The following is a 25800-nucleotide window of genomic DNA, read 5'->3' on the forward strand; positions in this document are numbered from 1 at the left end:
ACACCAAACCTTTTAATTTACCTTTATATGTTCTTCCATTATGTTAGTACGTTTGATTTTTGGGGGTTTCCTGTGAGTTTCTCAACTGACAAAAAGCTTTCAACAGCTATAAATTTATCCAAATACCTTTTCCGCGGAGGTCAGCATGTTTGTTTTGGGTATCTGTATCACCTCTGATGGATAAAGTTATTGTTCACGTGTCTGCGGTAAAGGGAAGTCAGATTATTCTATTAACGGCTAGATGTTGTAAAACTCGCGGTCGTTGATCCAGGAACACGAAGGACCTCTTAAGAGTCTATACGCCCACAGAATTGTATGTGTTAGCTGATAATAAAGACTTGACGAGCCTTTCAATTTTGAAATTGCAAAGACAATAATTTGCATCTATTATATTTCATGAGACATTGGTGTGAAAATTGTGGAAATGTTTGTTCATCGGGTTGATAAAAAAAATGTTTTATACTGCACACCGTCCAAAACGATTTTAGTCTAAAGTTTAAGCAACTGGCATTAAAAGATGCAATATATGTACTTGTATGTTGGCTGTTCTAAAGTACACTTTGCGTTAAACATATTAATCATGTGTAGGATAAAGCACGAGACTGGGGTTATGCTGGAGGAAGACAGACTGAAAAAAATAGGCTGAGGTTTTTCTGTTGCGGGGCAGGGGGGGGGGGGGGGGTACCAGCATAACCGAAGTCGAGGACTTTATCTTGCTTATAAACCGTCTATGTTTACATGTACGTAAAATGATAATATCCCAGAATTCCAGTAAGAAAAACCTTAAAATATCATGTTTTCTTATGGAAAAAAACCTACCCTGGAAGAATAACCCGTTACTGGTTTAAAGAAAAACTTTCAGAAGAAAACCCCCAAATTCCCCTGTATATATCCAAAGCCGCCCACGACCTTCAGACCGCAAGTTATTCCGGTCATAGAATATACCCTAAAAATCAAAGAGATTTACCGTTATAGGTCTATAATTAAAGGGAAAGCACCAACGGGGACACATATTATGCCTTAGTTTTCTTCTAGACAGCTTACTGTGCACTAGGAAAGACAAAATGTGACTTGCATGGCGAGGTTGATATCTCCGTATCTAGACCGTTTATTTACCATCAAAATATTTCTTGTTAACAATGCTGGCATTTCTATCTTGGAAATCAGGGTTAAAAGTTGCATAAATGCAGCCTCCTCGTTTCACTTTAAATTTGAATAACGAATGTTAAATAGGAAAAGCACTCTAGAGAATCAGACTTTCTTCATCCAGGAATCGATCTTCGGTTATTTTTTCCACTGAATTATATTCAAGATATTTAAATATTCAAATAGCCACATACGACACAACCGTCTGCTGAAAATCTTGAAAAGGCCCGGCATTTCCATAACATATGCAGGATACTCGACACTACGTTCAGAATTTAGGTTGCTCAATCCACGAACGATGATAATCCATTGAACCAGAAAAAGTCGATTCAAAAAGCATGTACCGGAACGACTGAGGAAGAAACCAACCACGACAGCTAAAATATTTTTTTTCTAAATTAATTTCACATCACATCACCTATCAGCTGAATTTCTCTCAATTCGAACGTTCGAGGCGTACATCTCCATTGCATACAGTTTGCTATGAGGGAAATTTTTGCCCGGACAGCGGCACGACGGGACCTCGGTTTTTCGTCCCATCCGAATGACTAGACATCTGTCCTTGTCATGCCCTCCGTCCTGCATCACTGACAAGGGAGAACCACGCCGGGAAATCTGGATTAACTTTCTCGGCCAATGCAGGGATCGAACACCCGACCTCCAGGCTAGCGAGCCAGCGCCTTACCCACTTAGCCACGTGATCCCCTTGTAGTGCTAGAGAATAGTAACACAAACAAATTGTTTATAAGCAAATATTTAATCATGAAAAATGTTTGGCACTAATGGGTTGAAATAAATTATGACGAACAAATTAATTTTTAAAAATAACATTCACTGTTCCATGAATGTGCTCTGTAAACAAATACAGTTTGAACAATATCAACACGTATTTTTTTAAATATTAATGTCACTTCATAACAAATCTGCAAGATGGTCCATAATTGTGTTAAGAGCAAATAATGTACACTTATTTACAGTAAATACCGTTTTAATAGCTTCTTTAAAAGATTATATTAAACAAAATTAAATGGCCTGGTTTGAACTTAGAGTATTATTAATTTTATTGCTATAGATAATGGGATCGCCAAATTAAGAATTGGTATAGGGGCGGATCCAGGAATTTTTGCAGGAAGGGGTTTGCCCGGTACCTGGGAAAATGTATTTTGAAATTTTTTGAGAAATACATGGTCTCTATCGTCATTTTGGCGTATATACATACATACTGAGCTTTTGAAAGAGAGGCGTCAATTTTTATTATGAATTAATACGATGACATTGTGAATCAGTTATACAAAGCATTAATTGTGACATCACATATGCCTATATCATTTTTGAATGTCCATCCGATAACACCATTTGACGATAAAGGATAAAGCACACGACCGTGACAACTTTCTCATAAAAAGTGTGGTTTTACAAAAAAGATTTTATGTAGCTGAGCAGGAGGTGTTTGGTTCTGGATTCGCCCCTGTGGTAATTATATATGATAGGTAGACACTGTAGATTTATGACAGAATGATTTTGACTAAAAACGATAGTCTCCGCGCGCAAGAATAAAATGAAAACAATCTTTTATCAACTTATATCAAGATCAAAAAAGGAAACTTGATCCGATTTTCAAATTGGTGTTAAAACATCGACAGTGTAAACACATTCAACTGGTCGAATCAAAGCACGTCTCAAAAACAATGTAAAAATAAAACAACAAAATAATATAACAAATAATATACATACTAGTAAGCGAGAATAAAGTGCACCAAATAACTTAAGCTATGGACGATGGAATAGATCATACTATATTTTAAGAGTTTTGTGATTCTATGAAGCATCAGTTAATGAACGATTTTGCAGAATCTACTTCTACAGGGAAAAATTTGAACTTGGGGGTGCTGATGTTCAATATCGAACTTTCAAAACAGACCGATTATGTAATGTCTCACATTTCCTAAAAGTGTGTGAAGATTTAACGAATGGTCTAATTTTTTTTTAATAAAATATAGTAGTTTATCTCTTCTGGATACCCCCCCCCCCCCCTACTTATCAATGACAATATTTTAGCTAATAATATAGACGATGATATTGATATGCGCGACAAATACGATAGATACCAAAGGCACGTTTCGCCTATTGATAACATACAAAATATCTGCGTTTCACTAAACGGCGTAAGTATGAAACTGTAGCAACTCATGGTATGCCGATACCCGTGCCCGGGTGGAGCAGAAGATGGGGATGTTAAATCCCATTTCATTTTATGGTATCTTCCGGAGTATAATACTTACACCATTCAGTGAAACAGGACCCAGAACTACATATATATATGATGGGCATATTTAGCTATTAATTTTTGTTGGATGTCATTTTTACGGACCGATTTAATCCGAAATTAGGACTCTCATTCCTCGCTTCACTAACAACAGTGAGTACAGGTGTTGGTTTCTTTTTACTTGCATGGACATCTTTACCACTTCCTAAATTATTTTCTTTTTCCATCCATAATGTACTTCCTGTTCGAGTATTATATGCATACCTTTGCTGTTTATCTAAAATATAACAAAAACATTAAGAAAAGAAATAAAACAATTTTCTTTTTAAACTAATACTGCTTCATCAAATGAGGGTAGCTTTTATTTTTATTGAAAAGGGGCACAAATCTATATGACTATCGTGCTTTTTTCTCTAAAGCTGCAGAACTTGGAACAATATACAGATATGACTCCTACATTAAAGACACCATGGACGGTATCAGGATTTGAAGGTACTATTTCTGGATTTGAAAATGAAACTATAAGCTTGCAAAACATCAGTACGAGTCAAAACTGATTCCTAAACATAACTGACGTAATTATTTCATTATATACATGGAAATCGAACTAATTTCCCCTTTAACCATTTCATTTTATTTTTAAAACCATGCATACCCGCATCATACGCCACACCGTCGTACTCTTTGCCTCGATGGACAACTGGTCCGTTCTTTCTTTTCGTTACAACAGATGTTTTTTCGCCAGGTTTCTTTTCAGCAATAACTGGTGGTGGTCTGTCTAATTTAGGAGTCTGTACTGGTGGTAGCTCGTTTTCAGGTGGTGCCTGGAGTGATGAGGCTAAAATAGTCGAATAATAAATCGAATTTATTACATAAGTTTTAAATACATGATTTTTAGATGAGTCATGTTTATTTTCAGAACACGACGAGATGAATACCCGATATTTTTTAGCAGTGGCTGAGTCAGGCTTAAGGAATGGAGAATGTCCGCGGAAAAAAGGATAAAGTCTTATTTTATCCTGATCCAGCAAAAACCAATGCTGTTTATGACCCCGTGATTCATAATTTGACACAAACCATGGAGTTTCTGGTAAATAATACGCTATTAATTGTGTCTCTGACATCTTTTATAAAGCAACCAGGTGAAACTATCTATTCTATATTCAAACCTACTTTTTCTGTTTTTATGAGTTGTCGGCATTGCTGTGGCAGCAGGACCTATAGATGTTTTTCTAGTTGTTCGGTTCGCAGGAGATTCTTCGTTGTCACTTGATGGTTTCTTTTTCTTATTTGATTTCTGAAAATCAAGAAATTCATATTTTTAAAATATAAAAAAATGACTGTTACCGTCCTTATTATTAGTATTGTAACCCGACAATAATAATTGAATTACTCGAAAGTTTTAACGACAAAATAACTTACAGGTGGTGGTTTGACGATTTCAATTTTTCTGATGGCCTTAGCTGGTTCTGAAGAATCACAAATAATACATGAAATTTCACAATATGAAGTAAATATGAACATAATTTGTTTTAAAATTAGTCTGTATAATAGGCCTACCAAGAAAATATGTCACAAAATATAAGCTAGTTTCCAAATACATACGTTTAGTAAACATACGCATCCAATATAAAAGTATTTACTGGAATGATAGTTCAATGTTTGCAGGAGCAATCGATTAAATCAAACAATGGTACGCAGACATTTAAGTGCTACCTTCAGATTTGAGGAAGGTAAATCTCTGTGAATTAAGTTGAAATAAAGTATTGAATTTTGTTGATCTGGTGTGTCATATCGATTAATGTCAGGACAAGCTTTTTACCATTAACGATACATTATGGGAGATTAGATAAAGAGCTGGCAGTTCTCACTATAATAGTTAAAAACTAGATAATGTAACTGAAAATTCAGTCAAATTGATCCACTCTGAACCGAGAATTTAGCGATTGAAATTTCGTAATAGCCTCGATCATCATTACTAAAGTCAGTACGATATAAAAAAAACATAGTCTCGATTATCCAGTTCATGATTAAATCATGAATGAAAGTTGAGCAGCAAACTGGATCCTAATCCAGTAAATATCGTAGGCTAGCGATGACACCGAGAGTTGATTATAGACTGGATAAGTTAATTAATGTCTAATTAATAATTTTGATAACCTTTCATGCCGAAAGAAAGACATGCAATAGGCAGATTTAGCTATGTTTAACTATTTGTTTGGAAATAGTAGAAGGGCTTGTTTATTTTAAGTTTAGCGCTTGCTGTGCCGATAAATGGATCACAAAACCGTTGTATCCATCTCAACACTGTACATGTTCCATTTTCAAAGAGGGCATCACATTAACCCCACAAAACAAATTCAACATTTAAAATTCACTGAAATCGACCATTTTCTTTACTCAAAGCAAAGAGATGTATATTATGTTCTACCCCATACGTTTCGGATCATAACGCCATATTGAATTTTTTTACCGGTGAGGGTAATGATAATGTACTTACCTGGTGGCATGAGATTTTCAGATGAATCACTTCTGCTTATGAAAAAGGAGAAATTCAAACAAAATGTTGATGTTTTAATGAAACACTTTGGGAAATTGAAATTTTAACGATGACCCAGAATTAAAATTTATTGTTTTTTACTCAATTATGATAATATTTTCTTTGCTATAAATACAAGTTTTATATATATCCCGTTTTGACTATGTTAGAGTATAGTTATGTACCTTTTTTGTTGTGCCTTCTTTTTCTTGTAGATTAGAAAACCAATTAACAGAATTGCTAGCATAATCAATAAAACACTAAGCATTCCAAAAGTTATAAATCCATTTTCAGAGGAGACAAATTCTTCTTGTTTTGAAGCAGCGGCTTCACCATTCTTCAAGGGTTCAGAATAGCGCCCAACCGCAGTTATCGGTGGCTCCAGAACTGCTTTAGGAATATCTTCGTTTGGGTTTAAGCGGTATTCCTTAAATAGACAAACTCTTTAATATACACCAAGAATTACCTTCTAACATACATGTTATTGATATTCCAAAATATCATATCTTTTGAAATGTTCTTTGAAACAGATAAAATGTCATCTATTTTACACTTTAAAACAAACATTTTAATGAAAATATACTGTCAAACAAATATGAATAATACAAACTTACACTTAACATAGTATCCATATCTGTGAAAACCCTGCTGGGTGTAGTAGTATCCGCTAATTTGGTTGATGCTGGACGTTTCATGACATACAGCAATATTCGTGAACTGAAACAACAGGTAGTTTATGATCTAACAAACTTCTCTTACATTATATTACACAAACGGAAATTTGCGAGTTAAGCTATAAGTTATAAATATGATTACGTTTATCTACCATCCCAACGTCCAACATAATAATTGTTCACTATAATAATATGCATACGACTTTCTAGAAAATTGACAAGAGGATTTAAACCAGCAGATTTTGAGAGATCTCTAACTCCCAAATAACAAGACGCCATGTTTGTTCCCTTGTTTATAGTAAAAATGTATGTGCTAATTATCAATTTGTAACGCTTCTGGTAAAGGCTGCAAAATCATGCCATAATTAAAGATAGGCGAACTTACCCCGAGGATGTTGATTCTGTCTTCCATATCTTGGGAACATCATCAACCGTGAAGAAAGTAGATAATTTCGCCAGCAAAGTATCACTGAAATTTGAAATCAAGTTAAATGAATTTACACTCGTTATGAGGAATAGGCTTTTTTATCCTTTATTTTGGTTGTTGGGGTCATTTTTTTTAAAAATAATCATTCGAAAGAGAGATAACATCATTAACCGTGAAGAAAGTCAATAATTTCGCCAGCAAAATATCTCTGAAATTTGAAATCAATTAGAATTTACACTCGTTATGATATAATTATGGGCTTTTTTATCTTTTATTTTGGTTGTTGGAGTCATTTTTAAAAATAATCATTCGGAAGAGAGATATAAAATAATGTTTGTAGATACCTTTTGGCTTTTAATGAATCTACAGTCTCAGGCGACTCCATTGACACGATATGTTCATTCGGATCAAATGTGTCAATTCGAATTAAACCCAGCCTATTTGTATCAATGCCGTTGTTTTCTGTAGAAACAGCCAACCAAATAAAATATTTTCTATTTGATTCTATCAAATCCGGTTTTTGAACAGTGACTTTTCCGCTATTATTATCAATGTCAAAAATTCCTTCATTGTTTATGCTGGTATACGTGATGGATCCAGTTGTGAGGCTGATGTTAAACTCTTCTGGTGTGATCGTTGTTACAGCATCGCCTATTTCAACATTAGAAGACATTTCTCTGGTAATATACGCCGAGGGAGCCTCTTTTTCGCCATTTAAAAAGACAACATCATCTGGAACATCAATGATATTTACCGTAACCTGGATCGTACCTGTGGCTTTTGGGATTCCACGATCGACTGCAAATATTTCGAAAGTTATCGATTTTGTGGTTTCATAATCTAGAGGTTCCTTTATAACAAGGGAATCTCCATCAATTTTAAAATGCTTTTTAGCCTTAGCTGGCGTTTCTGCTAAAATTAAATCGGCCTCTCCATTAGTACCAATGTCTTCGTCAGTTATTTGAAATTTGGTTATAATTTGGTTAGCGGGAGTATTCTCAACTACAGCAATATTAGTATCTAAAGCTTTTATCTTTGGACTATTGTCATTAACATCTAAAATTGTAATGCTGACTGACTTAGTATATTGTTCGTTTGTATCTGTTATATCAATCGTCAAAAAGAACAACTCGTACTCTTCTCGGTCTAGTTCGGCTGATGTAAATAAAGCTCCAGAAGTCGGGTCTATTTGAAAAGATGATTTATAGTTTCCACCGATAATACTGTATTTCAAGTCAGCTGCTCCAGTATGGCCGCTTTTAAGTTTTACGTCATCAACTTTGGTATTTATGTCTACTGCTTCATATATTGCCATATTTTGTTCACTGGCTACCCCACTATTTACAGGAATAATCAGCACATTTACAATCATAGTTGACGAGCGAATTGGAATACCTTTGTCTTTAACAGTTATCTCCAGCTTGTATTCATTTTCTGCTGCTGTCAGATTTAATGCGGTTTTGATTTCTCCAGACGAAGTATCAATTAAAAAGTAATCATCAGTATTACCGTTACTAATCTGAAAGTCTATTGCCGCATTCTCCCCAATATCTTTATCGGTAGCAGTGACAGTATACAATATAGTCCCAGGAGATACTGTGCGGTTTATCGTAACCGTTTGAGATGTCTTAGAAAATACTGGTTCATGGTCGTTGATATCAGTAACCACTACTTTCAAATGTAAGGTCCCTGTCTTGGGACTAGTAACGTCTTTATCTGCAGCTACTATAACAAGATTGTAGATATCCCTGGTCTCTCTATCTACAGGAGTATTGAAGGTAAGAGCTCCAGACATAGGGTTTAAAGAGAACTCGGTGGAACTTAATTCTAGCCTATATTCCATTTCTCCATTGGTTCCACTGTCCAAATCTTGAGCCTTTGCTGTATAGAAGACTTGGCCTGTTGGCATGGATTCTGCGACAGCAATGCTCACATTGTCTGGAAAAAAGAAATCAAGGTTGGCATTAGAATGTGAAGTCGACTGATTAGCGAAAAACATAATAGGTCGTCAATTAAAAAAAACCGTTTCAACAATAATGCTATCATGTTTTATATCCTAGAGCTAAAGACAAAATAAACACAACTAACCTGGTGTGAATGTTGGTGTATTATCATTGATATCGTTTACAGATATAACCAGCAAAGCCTCGCCTTTACGAACTCCATCATCAGCAATCACTGGAATGTTATACGCATTTTGTCTTCTATAGTCTAATGCTTTGTTAACTTTTATTTCACCATCGTTTCCAATAGTAAAATCTGAGGATCCTGAAGTAGCTGCGAATCCAAAAGTTATGCTCCCATACGGAGGTTTATCTAAATCTGTGGCCATCACTGTTCCAATACTTTCGTTCGGTACTGCGTCTTCGTCAACATTAAACTTATATATGGTACTTGTAAAGGCTGGAACATTATCGTTAACATTAACTATATTGATGGTGACTGTAGCACTCGCTAGTAAAGACACATTTTCTCTACTCTCGGCTTCAATATCTAACACATACTGTTCTGTCTTTTCAAAATCCAGATTTGAACCTACGTGAATGGTACCATCTGATTCAGATATGTAAAACGCACTATTTACATTACCACTCTTTATGCTGTACTTTATTCCTCCATCTGGTGTAGCATGCAGATCATAAACAGCACTGTTGATAGATTCGTCCTCCCTGACGTTTACTTTATGTTCAGTGACGACAAACTTAGGGGGCTCAACTATTCGGAGCACTTTTATGACAACTGGTACGAAGCTAGACCGTGCCAATACTCCACCATCCGTTGCCTTTAGTGTTAATGAATGTAATTTCGTGGTGTAATAGTCTACTTCTTTATTTGTCCGAATTTCTTTTCCAACTATCTTGAAATCGTTATTATTATTCCCAACTTCAATTGTAAGAGAGTCCAGTATTCCATTAACCCCTATATCAGCATCGGTTATGTTAAATGTATATATCACCGTATCTGCAGGAGTACCATGGGTCACTTCGAGCTGGTAAAAAGGCTGCGAAAAAGTTGGGCTTATGTCGTTTGCGTCTAAAACATTAACCACTATTACAGCTGAAGTATTTTCTCCGTTACCAGTCTTGACTTCCACTGTCAGATTGTATTGATCTACCATTTCCCTGTCCAATATTTTAGAGAGATATATATCGCCACTATCTCCATCTATAACAAAATTCTCGTCTTCATTGCCCTGCAAGATGGAATACTTGAGAACTGAGTTGACATCCTTGTCTTCGGCACGAAGAGTAAAGACAGCAGCCCCCAAAATTGCTTGTTCAGATATATTAGCTACAGCGATGCCATTATCTACGTTTAAAAACTCTGGAGGAAACTCATCTACGTTCTTTACCTCAATTACTACTGTAGTAGTTCCCGTCAATGGTACGTCCCCGTTGTCGGTAGCTAAGATTTTAAGGACATATTGGGATACTGTTTCTGCATCAAGTGCTGATACCAGAATTAGACTACCATCTCCATCAATGTCAAACTTTGGTCCATCATTTCCACTTTCTATGGTATACGTTATTTCACCATTCGCACCCTTTTCTTTATCAATCGCTGTAACTTGAAGTATAACTGTACTAGTAGCCAGGCTTTCAGATACAGGTTGATATATGAAATTGTTGGTAAATTTTGGTTTAACATCATTGACATCTAAAATGTTTATGGTCAGAGTGTCGTCTATTTTCATACCTGTACTAGCAGACTCTGCTTGTATAGTAAACGTGTATTGTATTTCGGCTTCATAGTCAAATTCTTTGAGCAAGATTAACTTTCCGGATGACGGATCAAGGATCACATTTTTATCATCATTTCCAGAAATAATTTCATATCTGGTGAAACCTGACACGCAACAAGAATCAATCTCATATATGTCATTTGTCGTTTCGGTATTTTCCGATATATTGATACTCATGGGGAGGTTTGTAAAATTAAACTGAAAGTTCGCAGCTATGCTGAAAAATATATCCACATGGCGCGAAGGAGGCTTTACATCATTTACTCGAATGGTTAATGTATAATCAGTCTGTGTTGGTGGTTTGTCAAGTGTGATTTTACCACTTCTTTTATCTACAACAAAAGCGTCCTTGTCATCTCCGGATTCTTTAATATATTCAAAATTAGCACTACCCCCTTCATCAGCATCCGTGCAACTGATCGTTGCCAGCTCTTTGCCAATAGCATCCGTAAATATAACTGACGTGCTGGTCAATGGTTCACAGATCGGATTGTTATCATTTACGTCCGAAAGGTTAATTGTAACTGCCACTGATGAAGATTTTGAATCACTTACAGATTTGTCTCTGGCGATTACAATTACTTCCCACTGAGGTTTGGTTTCTCTGTCCAGTGAATTTCTTAGACTTAATACACCAGTTTTTGGTTCAATAATGAAGGGCCCAAAAGGATCTAGTACAGCAAGAGTCACTTCGCCATCTGGACCTGCGTCTCCATCTGTCACGGTAAAGTTGAATATGGCAACCCCTAAAAGCAAAGTATATTCTACATTTTAAAAAGGAAAAATCCATATTAAACATGCATTATGCAAGAGCAAAATCTGCTTATTATAAGTCTTTCTTTAGGCCTGAAATGTTATCTAAATTATCAATTAGACATTAATTAACTTATCCAGACCGTAATAAACTCTAGATGTCAAGGCTAGCCTTCGATGTTAACTGGATTAGATTCCTATATGCCGCTAACGGCCAGTGATAATTAAATCAATAGAAGTGGATAATCGAGACTATGCTGTTTATATTAATGATTTTAGTAATGATGACCGAGACTATGCAAAAATTTCACCCGCTTCTTTCTCGGCTAATAGTGGATCAATTTGACTGAAATTTTCAGCAAATTACCTTTACACTATCTAGTTTTTAACTATTATAGCGAGAACTGCCATCTCTTTATCTTATCTCCCATAATGTATCTTTAAGTCTTAGCTATGGGGTACAGCTGTAAAGTTATTAATTACTGTTTATCAAATATTCTAGACTTTTCTTTGCCCCTTTAACAAGAAAGTGTTTTTTATTTTCAAATCCGCTTTGACACTCTTTTGTTCAAACTAAATCGGTATTAACAGTATTAGTGGCATGGGCAGAAAGTATAAATCACCTCAACTTTCACTAACTGCTTTTCAATGTTTACTTACCTGGGGCTATGTCTTCTGGTACATCTATTGGACCAGGTGGTTCAATGATCACCGGACTGTGCTCATTTACAGGCAATATATTAATTAGAAGAAAAGAATGGCCAGAAAGTGACGGCGTCCCTTTATCCTTAGCTTCGATGCTAAAGGAATATGACGGGGCTGCTTCATAGTCTACAGAACTGGCGACCGAAACAACACCGACTGCATTTACTTCGAATACCGTTGCTGAAAAGAATTAACACGTTTTATTTATATATTTAAGGAATCCGATAAAACATAATATATGTCTCCAAATTAGTTAAGTATATTTACTTTGCCTATTGAAACAAGCTTAAAGTTCAATAAGGCTGCGGTTGTTTATATCTTACTTTTTGTCTTCACGACTCCTATTTGGAACCACAGTGGCTAAGTGGGTAAGACGCTGGCTCGCTAGTCTGGAGGTCGGGTGTTCGATCCCTGCATTGGCCGAGAAAAGTTCAAAGGGATTTTCTGACGTGGTTTCCCCTTGTCAGTGGTGCGGGACGGAGGGTCTGACAAGGACAGCTGTCTAGTCGTTCGGATTGGACGAAAATCCGAGGTCCCGTGTATACATTGGCATGCACGTAAAAGATCCCTTGGCAGTTGGAATTCGATATAAGAGTAGACCATAGTGCCGCTGCCCGGGCAAAATTTCCCTCATAGCACACTGTATGTCCGTCTTCATTAGCCCAGTCGGACTTTATACCCCTTTTTATTTCATGTGTCTTCACATTTACGCTTTATTCCTCACGCAAAACCTATGAAATGTAGGCGATGGTCTCTTTTCTTTTTATTCCGGTTATTCCCCTTAGTACGTTTACATTTCAATTAAAATAACAATGGGTATAATCATTGGCAATACATTGATCATCAACATTACAAGAAAAAAAAACATGATCATGATCAGTGAACTTACAGTCAATGTAATATTCAAATTCACCATTTACTCCGCTTTCTGGGTCAGTTGCTTTTACAGTAAACAGTGTGGTTCCTGGACTAGAATTTTCTGTCAGATTCGCATAGTAATAAACCTGTTTATAAAATGGAGAATTTTTTAACTGGACGTTTTTTTTTTAAAAATTTATTTATTCATTTATCTACCGTAAACAAAGAAATACTTGTACTTTATCTACTTTAATATATATTGTTACTTCTAAAATGCTTATATAATGATACAATATAATATAATCGAAGACAAACATTATAATTTGAAGTGCCGTGCTATATTCTAAATGAGCGATCGTCATGAAAAATGTGTCTGGTTATTGTGTTGGGAGAAAAACCGATGTCTGGTCATGTACATTATTTGTGTATACGTAAACAAACATTAGGGACCTTTCGCATCGGTACGAAAACGAACACCAAAACGAACATATGTTCGTTTACGTTTTCATTTTTGTATCCTCTAACACGCGGTTTCGCAATCCGACGTACGATAATAACTAGATGGCGTTAATTTCCACTCCATGAACTTCTCGGTCAAGGCAAAGTTTTCAATCGATTTTTCGGCAGATATACAACAAATCAAGCAGAATATTCCTTGTGAGCACATTCTACGAACGCTACACAATCAACAATATACACAAAGGCTCCAAAAATGGTGAAAAATTCAATATATGAGACAAGAAACATATTCGTTTGCATACCAACGTAAATCCAGCTCCATACGTGTAACGTTTTTCACTGGCCGAACGCTCATTACGGATTGACGTCACAAGTACACACGAATTGATGACGTTTTCGTTTTCGTATTCGTTTTCGTACCGGCGCGAAAGGTCCCTATTGCAAAAGTAGCCACAGAAATAATAACTGTTTATCTCAACTGTTTTGCCAAAGTATAAAACTCCATGGATATAGACGTGTAACAAGGGTCTTGGTTGAAAGCTTATTATTGCACCCGTCGGATTTTGTAACGCACATAAACGATATTCAATCATTAACGATATATTACATTTTAACGCTGTCAAAGTAGTCCACAAAGGAGAAAACAAATATGATCAATTTTATGATCAAATGCCAATTTTAATAATCTTTCAAAATAATCAAATATAAGTATTTAGTCATTGCCGAATAATCATACTAAACATGCCTCAGGATTTCTGTATTGTGTACACCTGTAAACTGTGAGATCGGCTTTATTGATCAAGACTTACCTCTTCGAATGCAGGTGCTATATTATTGACATCAGTTATTGTTATAGTCACGTCAACATCACTTGTTTCAGTAGTTTTGTCTGATGAATAAGCATATACAGTCAAGTTAACCGATTTGGCAACCAACCAATCCATAGCAGAATTTACATAAATGGCTCCTGAAAAATTGAAATATTCACAACTAGCTTAAAAATCCATTATGCAAGAGCTAAATCTGCTTATTGCAGGTCTTTTATCGGGACTGAAATGTTATATAAATTATTACTTAGACATTAATTAAAGATACATTATGGGAGATTACATAAAGAGCTGGCAGTTCTCACTATAATAGTTAAAATCTAGATAATGTAAATGGAATTTGCTAAAAATTTCCGTCATTCAAATTGATCCACTCTGAACCGAGAATTTAGCGATTAAATTTTCGGTCTAACCTCGATCATCATTACTATAGTCGGTACGATAAAACATTGTCTCTATTATCCATTTCATAATTTAATCATGAATGAAAGTTAAGGAGCAAATTGGATCATAATCCAGTAAATATCTCAGGCTAACGATGACATCGAGAGTTGATTATGGTCTGGATAAGTTAATTAATGTCTAATTAATAATTTAGATAACATTTCAGGCCTAATGATAGACCTGCAATAGGCAGATTTAGCTCTTGCTTAATGTATAACTTACCAAGACCATTATCCACTCTCGATGCTATCGGATGCCTGCGATATATAATAGATTAAAATACGTTTTGTAGCAGATGCGGTTACTGTAAAAATGGATAAACGAGACTTTGTTTATTATTGTAACAACGGTATATGTAGTAATGACAATCGGGATTAGACTATAATTGTATCTCTAATTATCTATTTCTTTAACTATTATAGCGAGAATTGTCAGCTCTTTATCTAATCTTACCTAATGCCGCTTTAATGGGAAATATAGTATCCACATGTTTTGTATTCACTTGGAGGTATGAGTGTTTTAGTCTCCATGATGGTTTTGTTCCTCCCCATTTTAACATTAATTAAATAAATAAAGAAGTAAAAGAATCACCTGTTTCAGATTGGATAGAAAACCAGTTTGGGACACTAGGGTACATTCCATATGTAATTGAAGATGCAGGAGTATTTTGTAAATCAGCATCCTCCGCTTTCACCGTATAAACCAGATAGCCCAATGGTTGCAGTTCGGTAATACCTAGTAATTTAGATACAAAAGAGTGTTATTTTTTACAATTAAAGATACTTCTTGTACAATACATCATGAACTTTCACAACTATTTTTAACATTCGTATAATTTCTATGGCCTACATTCAATACAAATGAAACATTAGGTGACAAAGGATTCCTTGTCTAAAATTGTTGAGATGATAAAGCAAACTTACTTCCAGCATGGATTGGACTAACAGGCCATGTTGGTTTATTGTCATCCACATCAGTTACAATTATATTATATTCCACGGTTGTGGTAAGACTCGGATTTCCAGAATCATAAATCTCAACCTTTACTTTATAGGAGGAGGAGCTTTCATAATCCAAAGGCTTCAGAAGTTGCAAATGAGACATTTCTGGAACATCTAATTTAAAACTTTGAAATACATTAGCTGAATTGTTACCTGCAGAATAAATATAAACGAGCTTATTTAAAATTCACAAAAGCGTTTTTGATTATTCTTACTCGACAGTATCCCAATAATGTTAATTCTGAAAAAAAAGGGATGATTATCATTTAGAGAGGTTACAAAAGCTAAAAGTATTAAGTTAAAAGTTTTGTGACACCAGTCAGCATTTCTGCCCTCAAATAATAATAACCGTTAAAGTGTTCGGTACATTTAATTTTAGATTTGTATTGTAGAGACCAACTTACTAGATAATTTATAATTAACTACACCGTTTGATGCGGAATCAATATCACTACAATTTAGAACAGCAATGGTGGTATCGATAGGTTGATCTTCTGGAATTTGAACTAATCTAGTAGAATCTGCGCATTTCTGCAATTTATAAAATTATAACATTGATGTGGTTTTTTTTTCTCACAGAATGCTCTTCATCACCAAAGTCAAACTACAGGACAACCTCCATTTGTGTCGAATGATATATCCGTGAAAAGATATCTATTCTTTCTCAGTATGAAATGAAACGAAATGGGGTTTAACGTCCCATTGTTCTGCTCCTAACTGGGCTAATGAAGACCGACAGTGGCACTACGGTCTACTCTTACATCGAATTCCAACTGTCAATGAGGGTTTTTTACTTCTACGCCAATGTGTCACGGCCCTCAGTTTTTCGTCCCATCCGAACGAATAGGCCTGTCCTCAGTATGAAATCAACTAAAAACTAAACGTGTAATAAAACCTACCGGTGAATTATCATTGACGTCTGTAACACTAATCGTAACTGTTTCTGACACTGTTTTGGGAAATGTTGGATCCAAATCATAAGCTTCAATTATAATTACATGAGTAGCCTGCGTTTCAAAATCTAATTCAGCATTCAAGTATAATTCACATTTTATTTTATCCAAAAGGAAATGCTCAAGGGCCTCTGAAATAAAGCAAAGGAAATGTTACAATATAGTGTCTTATTCCAAACGAAAATAATATTGGTATTCACTAATTGTAAAACATCATATATAATACAGGAAAGTAAATTTAATGCCATGCTAATCTATTCTTGTTTTCAAGTTAAATCAAGGAAAAATTCCCGACCATGCCGCTCTACGTTTATTAATACGCCCCAATTATTTTACCGGCTTCTTTCTATTCTAAAAGTTTGATTTCTTTCTTAACTTCTATAGACAACTTATAAGTTCGCTTTTAGAATAATAAACTATTGGATATGTGGCAATAAAACGCATCCTGGCCAATTACTAATAATGATAAATTGTTTTGCAGAATTTAATTCATTCAGTATTGTGTTGTTTATGATGTGCCACAACTAACGGGTATTTGTACCTGGAATTTAGGACTAACACAAATTTCCTTGAGCATCAGTCATAAGGTTGTAATTTAAAGGGACTACCCAGATTTGAACAGAGTCTCAAAAATAAAAGTCCGTGTACATATGAAATTTAAGCGCAATCCAAATTTCAGATCAAAATATTGAGTCGTTTGGAGGTGAACGTCAAAACTGCTTATCCGGACTGGCGGGTTTAAGGTGTTTGAAAACACAGAATTAAACAGTTTTATTCACCAAAATATAATCGGGAATTGCCCTTTAAGCAAACGGGTAGGTGAACTATATAGCTAAACAATTAATAATGTTGCGGGATTCTTTTTTCAAAGCAATATCTAGCATTTACCTGAATTCTTAATTCTAACTTCAGTTAATCCGGGTGCCGCTACGATGCCTGTATTAACAGGCGTGAAATCTTTGTCTTTCACGACGCAGTTGATGGGCAATTTAGTACCAACTTCAGTATTTTCTGGTAGCGTGACCGCAGGAGTAATGGATTCAAATCTAGGTGGATGACCATTACTGTTAATAGCTAGTACTGCGATGGTGAGTGTGGTTGAGAACACACTTGGACCAGTAGATTGAACTATGATTTTTAGCTAAAATGATAAGTATAATCATTATGCAACAATATGAAAGTAATAAGTTATCTTTTATGGGGCGGAATTCACTCAACCCAGCAATGTATGTGATATTATTATTAAGCATAGGCGTACGGGAAAATTTTTGACTGGGGGGGGGGGTGGATGGTGCCCAAAAAATGTAGTTAGGTTCTTAGTATGTTACATAATAATAATAAATTCGCTGTTAAATTGGACACATTCAAGAACACAATATTTTTTTATACAACTTTTACAAAGTACAATTGTGTGCCCAAATTTTCCCAGCATTTGGTGCCCAAAATGGGGGAGTGGCCGCCCCCAGCTCCCCCCCACCCCAAGCTCATACGCCTATGTTATTAAGGCACATAAATACACACAAAAGAAAAACTAAAATACATATAAGACAACTTAAAATCCGCGTGCGCTTTACAAAACATTAAATAAACACAGAAGAAAAAATTAAAATACATATAAGACAATTTAAAATCTTGTAAATTTCACCAATGCATAAACGAACATCACTAATCGACAAGGAATTAATTATATGATACTTTAACGTATGAGATAATAGTTTGGTTTCAGTTGATTAAGCTCATTATAAGTATGAAGGTCATAACTTGTTTAGGCAGTTATGATTTTACCCAAAAATTTGCAAGAAAGGGTTTTAATGTATTTTTACGTTTATTTAGGTGTGGTTTATCAATCTGTTTCACAGAGAATTACGAGTCATAGATGACTGCCTTAACACGTGCTGTCACAGCACGCGGTGTGACTCATTGGCTGAATGGCGCGTGCATTGTTTACATAAGACATAACTGCTTCGGAGAGAATGCTGCATTTTAGTAATTTTAATACCCATTTACACTAAATCGGAAATAATTTTTACCTACAGATACGTCAAACGCATTTATTTATTTTTCCAATATATACAAAAAATGTTTTAGAATTTAATTTGTGGCAGGAAAAAAGTTAATATTTCTAGCTCATTAAGCCGCATCAATGTCATCCTTATCAGTGATTGTCGCGGCCAAGCAAATATTCACTGCGGATCAGTGTGGTGGTTTATAGCATCTCAAAACTTGGTAAAATCCAAGATGGCCGACATTAACCCAATAAATGTTCAAGTAAATCCTAAATGGTTGGTTTAAGTCCCTATATGTACTATTATTATATTATGAATACGATATCAAAATGTAGTATGACGTCATATAGCCCTATAATGACATACTATGACGACCGGCACATCTACGTACTAAAATATTTAAACTTTTGGCTTTATTCCCTATAAATTTATTTTGAGGTTATCTGAACATAACACTGAAGTGTCTGTAGAATATAAAAATTACACCTGGCCTTACAATTACGACATATTGACAGTTTATGTTGTATTATTATGTTGTACTTTCTGTAGTTGTCGTCTTATAGTTATTGTAAACTGCCCCAGCAACAGTATCATGATAGTTCATGAACATAGTTCCTTTGGGGACGATGCTTGTAGCGCAGCATTATCAATCCCAACTATAAGATGACGACCACAGAAATACATGACGTAATAGTACGCCATAAACGGTCTATGATACACATTCTGTTATTATTACAGGATCTCCTTTAATAAGCTTTTTGACAACAGTTTTTTGCCAATGCCATGGATCCTGGATGTAATATCACACCCACTGAACACGTGGAGAAACAAAACTTGGAAACATTAATGCTTCCTTACACATCTACATGCTTTACCCATTTTAACGGCTATCGCCTGAAAACATATGCATACCAAATATGTCAGTACGCGATGAAGTACACAGAAAATGGTATAAGGGACAAGTTAACACCACTGATAATGGGTTATGCATATTCGTAAATTTGGGTTTTCGGTCGCAGGTTTTGGCGTAGGGGAGTGTCTGAAAATGGTGTATGGGACCAGTTAACATTACTGGTTGAATCCTCAAACGAGTGAATAACCAAATTTTAAAACGACACAGTGCAGAGTCATGCTTATTCGTATATGTGGGTTCTGGATCATGCTATCCCCGACAATAGCTCAAGGGAGAATCAGACATCCATGAAAATCATTCTATATGAAAGACTGGTCCTGACAACCTAAGGTCAATTCTCGGTTTCATTTGTTTCGTTTAAAATTTGACTACTTTATTCTTGTCTGAAGTTTTACCTTTACAAACTTAGCATTTGCCCTCAAAATTTGGGACTTTCCGGTACTCTGATTTTAGTAATTCGCCCAACTCTATCAGAAACCAACAAAAAAACTTTTCTAAATTAACTAATGCATTAGAAGACAAGAAAATTCATCTCAAACATCGGGACTTTCCAGTAGTCCCATTTTGGTAAACTTTTATTAAGTCATTCAGTACACCCAACACTACAAACAACCGTCAAAAAATCTTGTCTTACAATTTTTTAGGAGTTAACCCATTTTTCATAAATTGACTTGACTACTATAAAGAAAATATGTAACTAATGTAGATAGTTTGGTTTCAGTTAATTAAGTTAGTTGTAGAATTTTCGACTTTTTTCAGTTTATAGTTGAATAAACGAGGAGGATCAGAGAACAAAGAATTGAAATTATCTAGCCTTGATGTGATGTATGAATTAATTAAAGTGTTGGCTGCATAATTTAAATAATTGCACTATAACAGTAACACACTGTTTTTTATCTGACCTTCTATTCGCATATGTTCATTGAAAAAAACACCCATGGTCCTGCCTGATAAAGATGCCGTAATGTTACTATTAACAACAGAAATCTATTTATTATAGGTCAATTTTTTATAGCTGTTGTTTAGGGCCAATACACATATATTCTGTTTTCTCAGAATTCAACTTTCAGGGTGTGATTGCAGTAGTTTTATGGCAGAATCGACTAACGATGCCAAAATTCAATAGAAAATTAATTTAGTGGAATCTTATAGTATACAGTGTCAAACGCAATTGGAAGATGAAAGATAATGAAAAAAAAACATTCTCCGCTATCCAACGAGAGAAGAATATCGGTACTGAGACATTATGTGTCAAAGCATTGAACAACGTTTTGTTTAACTTATTGCCTACCTTTAAAGTTTGATGCATCAAAGGAAAACGAAGAATCATTTCATCAGGTAATTCATGCTCGATTTGTTTACATCGACCCCCCCCCCTCCCCCATCGCCACCATTCTGTGGTGGTTTTACCCTGAATTTAGACATGGTTCAACTTTTCCTCTGTTGCAACATTTGTTTACATCGACCCCCCCCTCCCCCATCGCCACCATTCTGTGGTGGTTTTACCCTGAATTTAGACATGGTTCAACTTTTCCTCTGTTGCAACATCATGCCACAGAGATTGTATTGAACTTTAAAATCAAACTTTTAACAGATAGAGTGGTTACGAACGTAAATGCTGGGATATATAGGAAAATGATTTATATGTTTAAATTGGAAGTTCACAAAACATAAACTAGGTGTGTTTTACACTAACATCTGCTATCCTATATTTAAATTATCTTTATCAGAGAGGGCAAACTACGAATAGAATTAGTGGGATTAGGTAAGCGACCCTACTCCGTGCAGGATCGGGACCCCCGGAACAACGGCAGACCATATGATCTACAAAGCACGCCTAAGAGCACTCGGTCTTCTACCCCCGGCCCCCAACCAACCCGAACCAGTAAAAGAACCGTAACTGTGCATAGGATTTGGAAATTGGAATAATTATTAGCAATGATTAGCAATGATTCTGCATTGATTTACATAAGAACTTGTAAACTAGCTGATCACCCACCGTAATTAAAAAAGGCAAGTTAAATTCGAATTTAAATAGCATTGAAATTTTTGACTTACGTGATTTTTCCGTGTTAGACCATCTGCATTTAACATTTTATTAAGTGACATAATGCCATCTGTAATGCCGAAATGGCCATACTTGTTTCCAGATTTAATAGTATACTCGAGGCCTGAACCAGATGTGTCAGTACAGTTTAAGTCATAAACCACAGAACCGATGGGTGACGCCTCACTTATTTCAATATTATGACCATATCTCTCACAAACCAGAAAACTGTAACAACCTGAAACATATTGATAGACAGAATATTAAGGAGCTAAACAACCAATATATATCAGTTCATATAATTATCACCTTTGCCTTTTCTTCATATAATCTGACGGAGCCTCCCGTTAGAAAGTGTGTGTGTGGTTGGGGGATTCGAATGGTTAACGCGTTGAATCAGGGGGTCAGTTATTTAGTCAAAGGGCGTGGTACCGCCAAAACAATCATAATTTGGTCATAAGGCCAACATGTAGTCAGAACGGTCATAATATTAATATACTATCAGGATACCCGGCTTCGCTCGGGGGTCATAACTCCGAAACCGGAAGTGGTAGACTAACGCCACCTGGCCTATACTACTCCCCGGTCCGAGCTACCCCTATACCCCAAATTTCAGACTCGGGGCAGACCTAGTGTAGCCGCCAACCCCGAACAGACCGGCTTCGCTCGGGAGTCATAACTCCGAAACCGGAAGTGGTAGACTAATTCCACCTGGCCTATGTTACTCCCCGGTCCGAGCTAACCCTATACCCCAAATTTCAGACTCGGGGCAGACCTAGTGTAGCCGCCAACCCCGAACAGACCGGCTTCGCTCAGGAGTCATAACTCCGAAACCGGAAGTGGTAGACTAACGCCACCTGGCCTATGTTACTCCCCGGTCCGAGCTAACCCTATACCCCAAATTTCAGACTCGGGGCAGACCTAGTGTAGCCGCCAACCCCGAACAGACAGACAGACAGACAAACGACAGTCACAAATATATATATAGAAGATAGATTTGCAAAAACTATTAGCTTACATATTGCAAAAACTATATATTTTACAAAATGTATTGGCCGTTATGATGAAAAGGTTTGACTGTTTTGGTTTATTGTCGTTATGTCCACAACCTTGTTCCTACAGTCAACCATTATTTTAATAACACAAGGTACAAATTTATGGATACACAATTACTGAGTTTAATACTAAGCGACGTTTCGACGAGGATACTCTCGTCTTTTTCAAGCAAATGATACAGGTGTGTGAATAGTAGGCAAATATATACAGAATATGCAACATAAATAACAATTAAATACAATTAAAACGTAACACCTTTGATTAGGGGGCCATTTACAACTAAACCTAAAAAAGGGGGGGGGGTCCTATTATTGATAAAGATCTCCCCTTTTTAATCTCTGTATGAGTTTAGCTGTAAATGGCTCCCTAATCAAATGTATGTATTAATTGTATTTGATTGTTATTTAAGTTGCATATTCTGTATATATTTGCCTATACCTGTATCATTTTCTGATAAAGACGAGAGAATCCTCGTCGAAGCGTCGCTTAGTATTAAGTGTATCCATAAAACTATACCTTGTGTTAATATGTTCAATTACTAAATGCCAATCAAAGAATATTATTTTAATAATTTAGTTAATTAAGAAAAGACCATATAGCTCATTGGATCATCGATATAATAATCAGCATCCCTAGTTTGAATATATTAGGTCATCGTCACAATTTTACAGTTTTATTTAAACTAAAAATATTACACATACATCATCGCCAAATTAGATTATTAATCTGAATCGTTTTTGTAATAAGATTTTAAATAAGTGTAAACGTTCAACTGTGTGGATAATCATTATCAATATTTTACAAAAATAGCCAGTATCATCCCTATTTCGAAATCATTAAAGAAATATTCAATATGATCATCATTATTATCCCTATATATTTAGAAATTATTACAAAATTAGTCAATACGATCATCAGTATCATCCCTATATTATCATCATCATTGCCATCGATATTGTTAGTATTAGGTTACACAATTATCTTCCATTTATATTTATACCCTTTTTTATTTATATTGTAGAAATTAGCCAAAATGATAACCCCTTCGGATTGTCAATATGATAATCGACATCATGGATATTTTAACCTAGAATTACTGCAAAACTAGTCGAAAATTAATTTTTTTTTTTACAGAAATTGGTGTACTAACAAAACTAGAACCGCCAGCCTATCCAGTAAGTGGCGAAATTAGTTTAAACCTCCAACCTCATGTACCATCAATATGGTCATCGCCATGATTTCTGGTTTTTTTTAAATTTAAACTGATAACAAAACTAGTAATTAGACTGTAAACAGAAAGTGTTTACAAATGTATTTACTTTCTAAATTAGTCAAAACCGTAAGCCCCAATGATAAATTATTGTCATTGGTATCGATATCGTGAACATTTGGTCGTCATCACAAATTTCATCCCGAGATTTTAAACAAAACGTATTAGAACAGTCTATAATCGAATAAACGAACGTTTTAATAAAATTAATTGCTTTTTTGTTAAGTCTATTACAATGTGCTTGTTCGGTTTTGTCTTATAGTTGTGATTTAGATGTATTTAATGTATGTTTCATATGTGGATAATAATATTTGCTTCCGACCCATCGCGCCATATTTAACTTACTGATATTATTATTGTTTTAAATAACTAAAAAAAATATATACTTACCATTACAGATTAAAATGACGAAACAAAAAATAATTTGAAACATAAACGAAGTTCTTTTCATGGTTAAAATCATATCGTTTCACTAATAATCATTTCTATGTTTAATAAATATATTCCGTGTGCTGTACAGAAACATGTATATCCTTTATGACAATAAACGTTCTTTGGTTCTACGTACACTATCATATAATCAAACCATAACCGAAAATAACCGTTCAATATAATTCAATGCAGTTATGGGTTTGTCAAATAATTACGCCATTATGATTAGGGCGGATTACAGAGCAGGCACAACTTGACATCGGATAGTTGGTCATTATCTTTAACCATTGCATTTACTTCAGTTTTGCAAATGTTCTTAAACGTAGCTGCACTCGGAATTGTGGTACCTAGGGTGCATTCCTAACTATACTTATTTCATATGATAAAATATCAATATTGTTATCATTAAACCGTTTTAAACTATTCGTAGGTCTTATGTTCTTAGAATGTTGGATCCGCCGGATTAAGCCAATTCTTTTTTGTATGGAAGCACAATGAAGACTATATATCTATTTATACGATAAGTAGTCGATTATACTCTCTTTTGAAAAGCCATACCTAAGGTCAACATGATTGATATGATAATCTGGGCGTATGTTAAACGCATGGATATAAGTCGCTCTAATACCACATAACGACTGACAATAAAAAGAAAGTAACATTAAAAATAATGAAAAGGGGATCGTATTTTATCACTCTGGCTTTATGACCTTTACAAAATAGAAGTATACGTAAATACCTAGAGAATAAATTTAAATAAAAACTACTTTAGACTGAAGTGTATAAAGGAGACATGAGTTTTATATTTTAGAAAATAAATCTAAAGCGTGTTTATATTTGTTTATTCTTGTGAATGAAAGTCGTCACCGATACGGTAATGATTATTACAGAGTCAGTTAAAGCAAATACTGGCATTACTCCACGCCTTGTCATACCTATATTAGAAATTAAATTGAACAATTAATACTGATTTAATTATTCCATAGCGGTACGTGCGTAATCTGTCCAATGACAAAGATAGAAATAAAATGAAATGAAATGGCGTTTAACGCCCCACTGTTGACAAAGATAGAACACCGCACTACACTGTAAAACGTTAAGATAGAGAAAGTGAGAAATGGGGTTAACGTCCACTTGCTTGTGCGTAGAGGTCTTTAGCAGTGGGAGGCTGGATAGACGACCCTACTCCTTGTCACATACATGCGGGGAATCTAAACCACGCCACTTCACTCAATGACAGGCCTTATGATTTCACGTGCACACCCATAAGGTTAAGATATAT

General features: G+C 35.3%; 1 protein-coding gene across 1 annotated transcript; it reads right to left on the bottom strand.

Moving 5' to 3' along the window:
* Positions 1 to 1890: 1890 nt before the first annotated feature.
* On the bottom strand, positions 1891 to 24626 carry LOC126826685 (protein dachsous). Its single transcript, XM_050555682.2, has 20 exons — positions 24477 to 24626; positions 21772 to 21998; positions 17683 to 17935; positions 16741 to 16925; positions 16246 to 16372; positions 15764 to 15994; positions 15432 to 15575; positions 14379 to 14536; positions 13142 to 13256; positions 12208 to 12432; positions 9141 to 11540; positions 7397 to 8990; positions 7011 to 7094; positions 6566 to 6668; positions 6137 to 6378; positions 5913 to 5944; positions 4835 to 4881; positions 4586 to 4709; positions 4068 to 4250; positions 1891 to 3689 (listed from the first exon to the last, which is right to left on the bottom strand). The coding sequence occupies exons 1-20, from the start codon at positions 24547 to 24549 to the stop codon at positions 3487 to 3489; spliced, it is 6750 nt and encodes a 2249-aa protein (XP_050411639.1). The 5' UTR covers positions 24550 to 24626; the 3' UTR covers positions 1891 to 3486.
* Positions 24627 to 25800: the final 1174 nt, after the last annotated feature.

The sequence above is a fragment of the Patella vulgata genome, chromosome 7, assembly GCF_932274485.2.
Source record: "Patella vulgata chromosome 7, xgPatVulg1.2, whole genome shotgun sequence".
Lineage (NCBI taxonomy): Eukaryota > Metazoa > Mollusca > Gastropoda > Patellidae > Patella > Patella vulgata.